The sequence below is a fragment of the Drosophila miranda genome (genome assembly GCF_003369915.1).
Source record: "Drosophila miranda strain MSH22 chromosome Y unlocalized genomic scaffold, D.miranda_PacBio2.1 Contig_Y5_pilon, whole genome shotgun sequence".
NCBI lineage: Eukaryota > Metazoa > Arthropoda > Insecta > Diptera > Drosophilidae > Drosophila > Drosophila miranda.
The window spans coordinates 979,741-993,423 of record NW_022881647.1 but is presented as its reverse complement, the minus strand read 5'-3'; the positions used below and the strand labels follow the sequence as shown (position 1 = coordinate 993,423).

General features: G+C 48.4%; 2 protein-coding genes and 2 pseudogenes across 2 annotated transcripts; all 4 read right to left on the bottom strand.

Moving 5' to 3' along the window:
• Positions 1-680: 680 nt before the first annotated feature.
• On the bottom strand, positions 681-1,953 carry LOC117195098 (annotated as a pseudogene).
• Positions 1,954-3,621: 1,668 nt separating this feature from the next.
• Positions 3,622-4,342, bottom strand: LOC117195082. The gene is made up of 3 exons (XM_033399746.1): positions 4,252-4,342; positions 3,808-3,836; positions 3,622-3,738 (listed from the first exon to the last, which is right to left on the bottom strand). The coding sequence occupies exons 1-3, from the start codon at positions 4,340-4,342 to the stop codon at positions 3,622-3,624; spliced, it is 237 nt and encodes a 78-aa protein (XP_033255637.1).
• Positions 4,343-5,398: 1,056 nt separating this feature from the next.
• On the bottom strand, positions 5,399-6,304 carry LOC117195081 (stress response protein NST1-like). Its single transcript, XM_033399745.1, has 2 exons — positions 5,792-6,304; positions 5,399-5,701 (listed from the first exon to the last, which is right to left on the bottom strand). Exons 1-2 carry the CDS (start codon positions 6,302-6,304, stop codon positions 5,399-5,401), a joined length of 816 nt encoding a protein of 271 aa, XP_033255636.1.
• Positions 6,305-7,538: 1,234 nt separating this feature from the next.
• On the bottom strand, positions 7,539-13,199 carry LOC117185908 (annotated as a pseudogene).
• Positions 13,200-13,683: the final 484 nt, after the last annotated feature.

Here is a 13,683-nt window from a genome sequence, read left to right as displayed (position 1 = left end):
GCAAGGATGATTTTAGCTTAGCATTAATAAATGAACAAGTGGAAAAGATCGGATACGACTACGGTTTGTGACGAAGAGTAGGGTACATAGGTCCTCTGTAAAATGTACTCGTCTGGAAAGCTGAAGCCCTGCGTTTGATTCGGCGTGCGTATGAATGGGCTGCTCATGATGTCGCGGCGTTAGTCGCGATCTTAGTCGCGTTAGTCTGGGATCTCATCCAGAAAAGTTCGCTTGTGACATGTTCGGTGCATGAACTGGCACATCTATTATACTGTATGGATAGTCGTCCTGCTTAGTTTCTTGGAATATCCTAGTTTTTCTAAAAACCAAAAACTCAATATTCGCGTATGACGCGGCAATAACAACATTGGACAGTAACAGCTGCCAGCACAAGAGATCTGCGGTTTACTCAAGAATCTATATAAAAGTAGCCTCAGTCCAAAACTTAGTGGTGTGGCTCATGTTTTCTCATTTTATTAAATTAATATCGCTATATATTCGTTCAATTTCTGAAATGGTTTCATCTTTAAGGTATATCCTGTCGTTGGGCATGCAAGTCTAGGATCCAGGAGATCTGATTTCCCAAGTAAACAGATAGCTCTAGATCAATATAGAGTTTTAGCGAGGGAAGTTCGTATTCGTACATTTTTGTTATTGACTCGTTTAGTTACAAGCTGGGACTAATTTTAGTAGAACTAAACTATGGGGTAGGTGCACTCGAGGACAATGCCGCAGAAGTTATTGCCGCGTGGCAAGCGGAAGTAGCCTTCCTCGCCCCAAACCTTGTCCCACGAGTTCTTGACAATCTAGTAATCCTGACCCTTTTCCGAGCCATAGCCCACGACCAGAACCGAGTGATTCGGCTCGTCCTCGTTGCACTTCTCGTCGGAGTAGATTCCGCTCTTGTACTGCAGCAGAGTCTCCAGGCCGTTCAGGGAGCAGGCCAGGGGACCCAGAGTGGCAATCACCTTCTTCATGAGCGTCTCGTCCTTTGGCGGAATGGTGGCGAAGCCGGTGATCTGCGCACCCGACAGACTTTTGCTGTACTTGCACGTATCCTTGTTGTCTATGTACGGATAACCATCGGCCTTGGACACGCCCTTTTGCTAATCATTGATGAATGACATAGCGTACACCTGGAAACCACCATCGCACCCGCTCAGACCAAACTCCAGGGTACCGCAGTCGACCAGATTCTGCTCGGACAGATTCGGCAGGGTGCCGGTCTTTCGGAAGATATGGCCCTCAATGGCTCCGGTGTTGGCAAAGGCCCAACACGATCCGCAAGTTCCCTGGAACTTCACCGAAGTAACGCCTCCCTTCTGACGCCAGTCAAAGGATTCGGAAATGCTGGCTCCTGCAGGCACACTAGGCAGCTTTCGATTGGCTGTGGCCTTCGATCTGCGTACGGATTATGATATTAATTTAGGAATGGAAGATTCTAGATTCTGATGAACTTACGCTCCCTGCGACGATTTCCGGAGGCCAGTCAGCTGCGAGAGGAACTCTGATTTTGTCAGATCCGAAAAGGCATTCACTGCCAGCTGGTAGCTGGAGGCGCCCTTGGCAATGGCATCGTTGCCGGCATCCACCAAATTCTTGCGTGCAGCGAAGACGCCCTCGTGCAGGGCCTTGTCTGCAGCGGACAGATAATTCTTTCCAGATTGCGCCTGAGAAAGAAAGTAATCTCAATAAGGATCCTCTCTCTGGTGATGACAGATGAAGAAAGACTTACCAAGAAATCGCCAAAGTTCTGCACATTCGTAAGCTTTGCGGTGAAGGCAGTTGACTGGCAATGTTGGCGATTCCCTGCTGGACCCTGTTGGCCGCATTCGAGAGGGCTCCACCCAGGCGGTTGCCACCCAGGCCACCTCCAAATCCGCCAATCTGGGCCGAAGCCAAGGCAACAAACAGGGGAAGCACCAACAGAAACTTCATTGTGATCTGGGAAGAAGTAATCATTACATTCGTATAGTTACGATTATACTAGTCGTATTGTATTCCATCCGACTGGGGAAAATACAGAAGTTCTCTGCGTTGTCGGTTGTCAATTAAGTGCGATTACATCTGTAGTAACACTTATTAACAGATTGAGTTGAATATATGTGTAATTATACTTTCAAATCTGAAATCATCAGTGTGTTATGTCACTGTCTCTATCGGACCCAACCTTACCCGTTCACTCAATCTGTACAAATGTTTGGGCTCTATCGCTAGTCAGCGTTTATATAGCTATCATCACAAATCGATTAGACAGACATGTAACATAGATTCGAAGCCTAACGAGGGGGAACGTTGTGAGTTGCTGCGGACACCGCAACTCTACGGTTATACCCGATACTAAGTCAGTATGGCTCTCCTCCGGCAGACGCCGCTAATATTAAACGACACGACAAAGAGTGCGTGCGAGAGAGACAGAAAATCAGTCTGAGCGTGACGTCGGGCGCTGCGTAGCCACTGCAAATTGATTTGTTCCTATTGGCTATAAAAATGATCTGATCTGATCCAGATTCAGCAATCTGATAGATATGGTCATTATCTATGATTCTGCGTTTTTAGTTTTCTCGAATGTGCAATATTGTGGATGCAACAGATTTTCGTCCTTTGTGTGGGCGGAAGGAGGTGGCGCGAAATTTTGAGATACACGTTTTATAGTAAGATCTAACACAAGCAAAGCCGCCTATGCTACGTGTGTGTTAGAGAGAGACAGGGCGACAAAAAATGAAATTGTTTTCTTGATGCTGGCTATAATAATAATACGATCCAATTCAGATTCCGCAGTCTTAAAGATATGGTCATTCTCTACAATTCTACGTTTTTGGTTTTATCGTATCTTTAAAAATGTGGATGCCACAGATTTTCGTCCTTTGTGGGGGCGGAAGTGGGCGGGGCGAAGTTTTGAAATATTTTTGTAGCAGTGACATATCACAGAAGTCTGGATCCAAAACATCGTTGCTCTCGCTCTTATAGTCTTTGAGCACTAGGCGCTGAAGGGGACGGACAGACGGACAGACGGACGGACGGACAGACGGACAGACAGACATGGCTCAATCGACTCGGCTATTGATGCTGATCAAGAATATATATACTTTATGGGGTCGGAAACGATTCCTTTTGGACGTTACACACATCCACTTTTACCACAAATCTAATATACCCCAATACTCATTTTGAGTATCGGGTATAATAAATCTAATACTCTGTCATTAACATTTATTATTACTCCCGTTAAGGGGCTGGTGGGGGACTGACTGCTCAAGTGTTAATTAAAGCCGTACATACACATACATATGTAAAAACGAGTCGATATTAAATAATAGTAACAGGAGCCGGCGGAGCCGGAGCACAGCTCGAGCTGGTTCTAACCTGATGCCGAACAGCGCTTCCAAGAAGACACCCAACTTTAGTTTGGTTTCATTTAAAGGAAATCCCCCGTTTTCTCCTTCGACACCATAGATCTGCGTTAATTATGTCAACAGAACTGTCCATTCCATGAATATTTATGCGGGTTATGCTCTACCGTGGATCGGATTCGGCTTCGGCATGCGATCAGGCGTGAAGTTTGGATACAATTTAATATTAATCAATTATTAATTTATTATTGGCACGTAACTATTAATTCTACACGCAGCGGGACTCCTGGGGCTCTTCGTGGATGGGCGTGGCGTGGCACAGATAGCCGATGGGCTTCTGAAGGTCCACTGGCGGCAAAGCCCAGTCCCGGGTCATAGCAAAGCACTGAACGCAATGAATCATTCGACAGATTAGCCAAGATATCCCATGTTTTAGGTCAGAGTTTATACTTACGCCGCTGGGTCCATTGATGGATCTGGATTCTCCAGAGATTTGAAATTCATCTTACCGTTCTTACCCAAGGAATGCTCCTCAAGCTCTTGAGGTGCTCGCACAAAGAGGAGAACAGAACCATTTTTTTATATATTCGTTCTTTGGACTCTGCTATACTTGTTTATACATTTCAAGGTTGTCTTCACATCTGCCTGCTCCGACTGCCATATACCTTATACGAGAATGCATGTATGTATGCGCGAGTATCTGTGTGTGCTTCTTTCATTAACCACTTTCAGCAGCAACAGCACGAAGAACAACAACATCAGTCAACAAAACAGAACTTCAAACGAAGTCACTCTCGTCTGCGTCAGGGCGAAGGTGGAGCTGAAGATGGAGACGACGATGGAGCACCAGCAGGTGGGCATGGGGCAGGGGCGGTGCCAGGGCGGCTTACTATCGTACCTTTGGGTCTGCAAGCCAGCTCGGGGATCTTCTGGTTAATGCGTTGTGGCCACAGCCGCTGCTGGCTGGCCCGCCGCAGCTCCATCTTCATCTTCATCCAATTGTTGAGCGACACCGACACACATAAAACTTGATGTGATGCGTCTTCGTATGCGTCTCGAAATCTCGAATCGAATCTTTAAATTAAGAAAGATGATTTGCAGATTTGAATGCAGACACCGAAGGCATCGACTGGACAGACGGAGGGACCAGAACACGACCACGACCACGACCCAACCAAGTGATGTAAGCCTGCCAACGAATTTATTTGTTCTTTCTGGATCGCTTCGGCCGGGGACCGCCTCTGGGGCTGCTGCAATAAAAGAAATCCCAAACATACTTCAGTTTTTAGAGCCCGAGCAGCTAATTTACGATTATTGGCTTTCATCTTCTTTTCGACTAAACCAAATAAATCCCCTCCCCAGGCCCCTAACCACTTTATGATTTGATCATGGCCAAGTCCCCAGAGCCGTTATAGAATACGAGCATGTCTGCGGATCTGTCCAGAGACAGAATATGAATGGATCCAACGATGGTCTATGATGACGGAGTGAACGAGATTAGCATCATCTTCTAAGAGGTTTACTGACACTCGTAACAGTTTTATTGGAGTGTTTGATGGTTTCTATCGATGAAATCATTTCACAGTTACTTTAAACCTTCAAGTGAGAGATTGAATCGTTTGGTAGAGCATAAACAGTCAAATCAAGAGTTCCAATCATGTAAACAGAACCTATGCAGTGATATACAAATACAGGAATTCTTTCACATAATATATGTTGATTGTTAATTTACTCAGTAGTTTTTATTAATCAAGAGTTTCCTTTTTTGTGGTGGTTGTCATACAATTAAAGCATACAATATATCGTATTTATATATAGAATAGTGTCTTGGCTCCATTAATCTCTCGTGCCCGATATGCTAGTGGAATGATCAGTGTGGATCGGCAATTTCTACAGGGGCTCGGACCGCCCAGGCTGCGCATTGGTCCGAGAGAGAAGACATTTTCGGACGTTATCGGCGGCTCTTGAAAATGCTCGTTCCTTAGTGGAACCAATCCTCAGTGGGTGGGACAGTCGGTGGGCCCGGACCAAACACACAAATTAGTCTAGTGTATGCTAATGGAGGCCAATGCAGTGGGGAAGCTAGTTGTTGGGCACAGGGTCTGCCCAGAACCGCATGGCGTTCGAGTAGTCGGAGTCGATCTGGGGTATGATCTCTGCTCGTTGGGGCGCAGGTGCGTATCAGGTCGTTCAGCGAGAGCGATGCTGGGGCGAACCTCCTCCTTGGGCGGGGTCTGCATCTCCTGCGAGCTGGCCATCTTCTGGAAGTCCTGCGCAATCTGCTTGATGCGCTCCTCGATGGCGGTGGCGGCCGGCGACTCTGTGGAGCTCGGCAGCGCCTCACTGGCCTGTCCAGGGGCCTGGGACTCGGCCTCCGAATCGGCTTCTGCTTCCGACTCAGAGTCTCCGTCAGCCTCCGTCTCGTGCTCAACGCTGACACTCTCTTCGGCGGCGGCGGCGGGAGCTGGTGCGGCATCATCGTCGTGGTGCTGCAGCTGCTGCTGAACCTCTTCAATGGAGTGCATCTCGTGGTGCAGCTCGTTGTCGTGCAGCGGGAAGACATGCTCCTTGATGTCATCGCCCTCGCCATCGCCGATCAGCTCGCGGGCATGCTCGCTGAAGCTATCGTTATCCCCGTCGTGATCGTCGCCCTCTACATCGCCATCGCTCTCCGCCTCGTGCTCGTGCTCGTGCTCGTGCTCGTGCTCGTCGTGCTCCTCGGCATCCATGTCCGTATCCTGGTCGTCCACCTCCACGTCAATGGCATCTTTGTCGGCCAGCGAGCGATCTTGGTTCAGCTTGAAGGAGTGGAACGACGGCGAGCTGGCCTCCTCTGCCAGGCGCTGGGCAATCGCTGGCGACGACTTGGCCTTGGCGGCCGTGTACAGGCCTCCAGTGGTGGACATGAGCAGGGGTAGGGGCGTGGTGGTGGGGGCGGCATGCAGGTGCATCAGTCCGTCAGGCGTTCTGGGCGTGGTCGAGGTGATGGACGTCTGTGCACAGCGTTGGGCAGATGGAAGAGAAGAGAACGAAAAACAGTTGCCATTTGAGTTTGCTGCTTAACAGAGGAGTAGAGGGGGGCACGGTGGAGCGGTTCGGCTGGAGTTGGTGGTCGTGGTTAGTGCGAAAGTTCGAGCTTTAAGCTGCTTATACTAAAGTTAGTTAGTTGAACAAAAATCATCATGACAACCACAACGACACAAACAACAACAACAGCAACAACAACGAGAGGCGAGAACATCTAAGGAAGCTAAGCCCCAAACCACCAAACAAAATATTACGTAGAGTATTTAGGGTTTTAGATCTATGTAGATCTTAGCGAGATTCTTTCGGCGCTCATATGGAATCGAACTGGGGAAAAGTTAGTGCAATCTGAAACAGGATTCGCTATGAAATTTTTACGTGGAATCAAATGAGCTAGAACTGGGGACACATTTGTTGCAACTGCAGTTGCTTTTATATGATTCTGGTTCCCAAAATTGCTTCTCTTTTAGAATAGGTTTCAAATAATGAGTTTCTCTGAAAGGAACTCTAAACTGATTTAAGATTAATATCAATTCTTTAAATATCTCTTTAAATATCAGATTGCATTAATTTTCGTGTTCGGTTATCGCATTGGCGTCTACAAGGAAGGATTCTTTTGGTAGTTTTTGCTCGAATAAAAACTGTGTAAATTTGGATCGATTTTGAAATCTCTGACATATCGAACGTTTGTTTTTTTTTTTTTTGGACGGCGTTAGTAAGTAAGTTAGCTAAGAGCTTCGCATTAGTCTTTAGTCTTTAGATGTATCTTTATAGATGTATGCATAGATGAGGGCGCAGGCACACACAACACAACACGGTTATCTGTGTGTGTGTGTGTGTCTGCCTGCGTGCATGTGTGTGTGTAGTTATGGTAGATTTGTAACGATTTGGGGTTTAGCTCACCTATTTTTGAGTTTCAGTTTTTTGTTTTATTTTGGCAAATATCTTTTTGTTCGGACTGGGAATCGGAATCAGATTTAGATTTGCACTCTGTCTCTGTGTGTGTGTTGGTGTGTGTGTGTGTGGGTGGGTGTTCTGTGTGGCTGTGTGTGTGTGTGTTTGTGGTCAACTAAATTAACTTTCGTTTAATCAGGTTATCCTTGCGGTTTTATTTGCCGCTATAGCGGGCGTTCGTATAGCGAATTAATTAACTTTTAATTATATAGTATATTTAAAATTTGTTTATTGCTTTTATGAATATGGTTCTTTTCATCGTTCTTTCCCTGCTCCTTTTCTCTTCTCCTCGTTACTCTTCTCTTCTCTCAATTCTGGCTTGATCTTATTCGCGCCTTTTTCTGTTCGCTTAGTGGCTGCCGTGGTCTAGTGTTCCTTACCCCTGCGCAGACGAGACCGGGATGCTGCCGTAGTTGTAGTAGTAGCAGCGGTCTGCTCGCAAATGAAGTCCTTGACGGCCGAGCAGTCCTCGGGCATCCACTTGAGCGTGGGCTGCTTCAGGATCACGCATCCTTCTCGGCGCCACTGCTGCTATAGTTGGAGATGGAATGGAGAGTGCAAAAACAGAGAGCGATGTAAGGAGAGATACACACTGGGGCCGGACAGGGAGGATGGGGGATCTTCCTGGCGTACTTACCTGTCGGGGCGGTGCGCTGGGGCGAGGTGTTGCTGTTGTGATCGACGGGATCGAGGAGGCCGGCCTGGATGGCGTCCGCCGAGTTCTCGAAGAAGGTCAAAGGTGGCATTGAACGGTAAACCGGTGCTCATCCATAGGAACATGCCGTGCCCAGGCGATTTCCAGAGGTCCAGAAAATCGTAGTTGCCGTAGCCGGCATTCTTCAAATACGTGGTCATCGATTCGGCCTTCTCCTTGGTCTCGACGAGGCCAGCTGCAGGCCCAAAGAGCGGCAATACTGGTAGGCCAGGAAGTAGTTCAGTTCCGGCGAATAGGGATTCATCCGGCTGATAAAGTACTGGACTCCATCCAAATGGATTGTCGTAATGCGTTGACCTAATCCGGAAGAGCACAAGCAAACAATTAGTGGGGGTCTTCTGCAGGTGAACGAACCCGAAATTCCCAAGTCCAAACCCATCGGGGATCCCGCTCTGATACCGAAACACCTATGAAATCGCAACGCGTAACCGAAATAATTGTAGTAACGGTTTCAGTTTCGGACATCGCATGCGTAATAGCCAGGCGCAGAGATGGCCAGAAGCTAGAGGCCACAACCACAGCCAGAGCCAGAAACAGAACGAAGCCAAAGACAAATATCATTAAATAGGATTACCAAAAGCAGTCGGCATTGTCTCTATAAAAGAATAACAAACGAAGAACTTTGGACACATGATTTATGACTCATGATGATAATGTTGATGATGATGATGACCAGGAGTATTTATGCGGTCCCTGACACCGGAGTTGTGCCTCCGGCAGCTACACACAAAATCCGATGGGGAATCAAGGTGCTGATGACATTAATTAGCTGGTGGCTGGTGGGTGCTCTGGTCAGCCCCAAGCACTGAAAAGACGCATGAAAGAATGAAAGAGAGAGCAGGCGGCCGGCAGACTCTTATGTAATCGCTGACCCGAGAAGAGCTCTGCTTTCATTCCCTGCTCGGGGGGTGCTCTGGGACGAGAGAAAACAATGCAAGATGATAGTGACGGTTCTGGCTGGTTCCAACAGGTAAAAGATCTTAGCCCTCTCAGAGCGTGCTAAACAGTCATCTGTTTGTATCCTACATGCATGCATAGGTTTTTTTTTTTTTTTTCTGTATTAACTCTTAATTTTATTAAATTTTATAAGCCTGGGACTTAACTATAGCTAGACAGGGAGCTGTATTGAGTTGGAGAGACCGGCAGTAAGTTCCGGGTCTCTGCGGGACGGCCGCAAAGCATTGCTTCGCAGGGACCATGGTTCCTCCTAGCCACTCTCGTTCCTTCGGCGCTCGCACCTACGCAGCTCCTTCATGGCGCCGGCTGCAAAGTTGCTCCAGGCCGACCATACCATGGGGTCTTCCACAATCGCCTCGATCAAGTTGTTCGGCGTGAGCTGCCCGCCGGCGGCTCGCCACAACTCCTCCCTAATAAGTGAGAAGCGCCCACATTGAAAAATGATGTGCTCAGCGTCTTCAGTGGCGTCGCCACACCACGAGCAGTTCGGCGAGTCCTCGTGGCCGAACCTCCAAAGGTAATGGCTGAAGCAGCCGTGTCCGCTCAGAAGCTGTGTGGAATGGAAATTGACCGCACCGTGTCGCCTGCCGATCCAATATCGGACATCCGGAATCAGGCGGTGTGTCCACCGTCCGTTATCAGAGCCGTCCCAGCGGCTTTGCCATGCTCTGAGGCTTCCTTCACGGGCCTGCTTGCGCGCGTCTCTCCTTGCCGCGCCAGCCCGGATGGCTTCGGCCACGGCCCTCTCCTCAAGCACCAGAAGGTCGATAGGTAGGACACCCGCCAGTACTAGGGCAGCGTCGTCGGATATGGTCCGAAAGCCGCAGCAGATCGGAGCAGTATTCGGAACAGCGCCCGACTCGTGTTTGCCGCTTTCTCCTGGACGTAGCTTAGGTGTTCACGGAAACTGAGCCTGGTGTCGATCATCACGCCCAGATACCGAATGGCTCGTTTCGACGATAGTCTCTGGTCGCCAACCCTGATGTGAGCGGTCTCCACAGTCGAACGGGTGCTCACCAATACTGCCTCGGTTTTATGAGCGGCTAGCTCTAGTCCCGCAGAACGGAGCCAGTCTGCAATCAGCTGGATTGCGGTGTCGCAATTTGCTTCGACGACGTCCAGGTGCTTGGCTACCACAGTCAGGGCGACATCATCTGCGTAGCAGGTTAGCTGACATCCGCCTGGAAGTGCTAATTTCATGACTCCATCGTAGGCAATGTTCCATAAGAGGGGACCCATCACTGATCCTTGGGGAACGCCTGCCGTTATGCCGTGAGTCTGCGCGCCGGCCGCCGTATTATACTCCAGCAGTCTCCCCTCGAAGTAGCTCCTTACGATTGCCTGAAGGTATTGGGGTACACCGCGCCGGTTAAGTGAGTCCAGGATGCACTCCCACTTCACTGTATTGAAGGCGTTCCTGATATCTAGGGTGACAATCAGGCAGTATTCCTTCTTGCCGCCCTTCCATCGAGTTCCCTCCACTGCCTTGGAGGCTATGTCGACTACCCTGCCTATGGCGTCCACCGTTGACCTCCCACTCCTGAAGCCGTATTGGTTTGGTGAAAGTCCCCCAGCATCCTCGACGGCGTTGTCCAGTCTTCTACGGATTATCTCTTCCAGAGTCTTCCCCAGCGAGTCGATTAAGAAAATCGGTCGAAACGAGGAGGGATCGTCCGGCGGCTCTCCTGGCTTTGGCAATAGCACCAGGTGTTGCAACTTCCACTGCGGCGGAAATAGACCTTCCCGCAGGCACTGCGTGAATGCCTTAGCAAACTCGTGCGGGTTGTATGCCATCGCCAGTTTTACCGCACGGTTGGGGATTCCATCAGGGCCTGGAGCCTTCTTGGCCTTTAAGCTTTGGGCCAGGGCGACGATTTCGTCCTCCGTGACAGGTTCGACCGAATATGCAGGCTGGTGTGCGACGGCACTGATGGCAAGACCGTGAGCCCCGGATGGGAACAATGCCTCAACAATCGTCCGCAACTGGACGCATGCATAGGTGTGTGCGTGTGTGTGTTGGTATTGGCCCTTTGAGAACGGCTCAAAAGATAAACACAAATACTTTAAAGGCACCTCCAGGCACTTGGCAATTTATGGCACTTGTCGTGGATGGATATAGGCAAGGGTATGTCTATGGATATGGCATAGACAGGGTTCCAATGTTTGTCCACTCACTTGCACCTCAATACCTACACACGAGCACTCGTATCTGTGTGGCTATCTGTTTGTATATGAAATTATTTCCGGCGATTTAAATCCGAAAGACAACGGAGACGACAACCGATCCGAGGGTAGATTTATGAATGGGAAGATTGTGAAGACTGACAGCAGTCGAGCGGATTTATTATGCATCTGAGCAGCTGAGATTTCCATCTCTCAATAGAACCAACCAATAAGAACACCAATCCCCCTGGGCAGAAGCAAAAGAACAAGCTGAAGACATTCTCAAATTTCATTTTAATTGACCAATTTATTCCTCCAACCCAAATCTCAGAGAGGGATCCAACCTAATTCGAGAATTAATTCCCCAAAATGAATCCGACTAGATCGCAATCTTCGCTTGGAACGGATCCAACGGATAGAATTCGAGGTAAAAAAGAAACAACAATATCTTCAAGGGAGCTAACGTGAAGGAAGTCCAGTTTCTCTCCCCTCTCATCCAAACACCATCCAATTGTAGTTAATTTGACACTGACTCTGACTCTGAACGTGAACTCGATTGGGGGAATGGGCTGGAGCTGGATCGGGAACGGGAACGGGATCGGGAAACCCAATAATTGGACAGTATTTCGTTTAGATTCCCCCTACAGCCGTCTATTTTCGAGCACTTTAATTTCGGAAGGTAATTACGTTCGGCCAGCGATAGATACTCCTGGAGAGATCGCGAATTTAGCACGTCTCTAATGATGCACACAAAGTCAATGCTAGTGTTTGCCCCAGACTTTGATGCTGGAGGATGCAGGAGGCATACCCCGGGCCCCCCCGGGCAGCGGGACCGATGCCAAGTCTAGTTATTTGTTGGCACCTAGCATCCCTCCGGCCAGTTAGCAGGCAAATCATTATAATGGACATGGCGACTGGGATAAGCAGAACGAAATTTGATATTAAAAAAGAGCTCTGGCTCCTGGTGGGGTCCAAAACGGGAACGGGAACAGTGCAATTCAGCTTCAGGTAATCGATGAGAAAAGAGCGGAGCGATGGAAAAAATTTATGCAAAAGCACCGAACAGACTTAATGGCCGAGACTTTGATTCAGATATAATGATGAGAATGCATTATTCATTCGTTCGGGCCAGTTTCTGGGTCTTAGACTTTTTCAAGCACTTGGCCAGATCATCATTTTGTGCAGTTCGTTGGAAGCACGGTTTTGGAAATAGAATTGCGAAACTTATAGGAAATTTTAGATATTACACAGATAATAGATTTCGAAGCACATCTAATTCTACAGTTCTTTGGGACCACTTTATCTAATCGTTTAGTATTATATCCAGGGATATAAATTAATTGTAACTCTTTTAATGTTAATGGGAATTCCTCAAAAAGCCACCAATCGGTATTCGTACATTTTTAAAGAAATTTCCCAACGAAAAATCCGTACACAAATCAGAAACTTATTCCATAGAAATATTGGACTTGTACTAACCTGCAGCGCATGCCAAAAGGCTCAGCACACAGAATAAAATGATTTTGGCCATCTTTTACTTGGTATCGGGCGAGAGAGGGTTTGAGTGCGGAGTACAATCTGGCTGTAGCTGACGACGATCTAACGAGCTGAATGCAAGAGCGGATGTGTTGGAGGACGCGTGTTCGCGGAGGTACACGTCGCGTTCACTGCAAGTCTTCGTCTTCGACTGATCGCTGGTGTGATCCGGGCAATATCACGCAGCCGCGAATGCCCGCCAAGAAAGCGAAGAAGTGAACGAAGAAGAGGCTCTCTGCTTCCAGAACTCCAGCAATACCAATTCCAGTTCCAGTTTCCTCTTCCAGAGCGCGCCCGAAACGATGGTGAGACGAGGGAGACGAGACAAACACACACGTACACGTACAATCAGGCACACCGATAGAGAGGCAGATCAGAAGCAGAGAGTAATCCTTGGGCAGACTTGGGGAACTTCTGTTGAGGACTCGATGTTCGATATTTGTTTGATTTGAAGCTTGTTGTTCTGATCTGGCCAAGTACGCGATTGCAAATGTCGTGAAGAGCTCGGGTTAGTTAGTGTTTGTAGGAGGGCGGATCACCGGAGCGGCTTTCCAGCGACGAGTGGGAAAATATCCAAAAGAAGAAGACAGAGTGGTTCCAATAAATATGTTCCATGTATTTATGTATGTATATATGTAGATTGTAGGTGCGCGTATGTGCACGACGGCAGCTTGTAGCGGGGTGGGAAACGTAACTCCCTGTAGCTTACATGCTAAGACTACCGTGAGCGACGTGCGGATCGTGGGAGCGCACCGAACCGAGAGCCCGAGAGCGAGGCAGAGGGCTAATAACAGGCTGTTAGCCTGGGGTGCTAACAGCTCGGTTGCCCTGTTACAGTTTCTGCTCTGAACATTGGAATTGATGCCTCGTGAACGTCTGATTTCCAAGGTGCGGTTGGCACGTGGACGTGGGTCCATCTCTGGAGACGGAAAACTACGCTGAAATAAAGGAGTCGAAGACACATTAGTACCGAGCTTGGAA

What these genes read in the sequence shown, in the direction of transcription:
- LOC117195081 (XM_033399745.1), bottom strand. Translation starts at nt 6,304, where the DNA reads ATGCACCTGCATGCCGCCCCCACCACCACGCCCCTACCCCTGCTCATG. An exon ending in CCGCCGCCGCCGAAGAGAGT is followed by an intron (nt 5,702 to 5,791) that starts GTCAGCGTTGAG and finishes GCCCCTGGACAG; the next exon opens with GCCAGTGAGGCGCTGCCGAG.
- LOC117195082 (XM_033399746.1), bottom strand. Translation starts at nt 4,342, where the DNA reads ATGAAGATGGAGCTGCGGCGGGCCAGCCAGCAGCGGCTGTGGCCACAA. An exon ending in GCTGGCTTGCAGACCCAAAG is followed by an intron (nt 3,837 to 4,251) that starts GTACGATAGTAA and finishes AAATCTCTGGAG; the next exon opens with AATCCAGATCCATCAATGGA. An exon ending in CCATCAATGGACCCAGCGGC is followed by an intron (nt 3,739 to 3,807) that starts GTAAGTATAAAC and finishes CATTGCGTTCAG; the next exon opens with TGCTTTGCTATGACCCGGGA.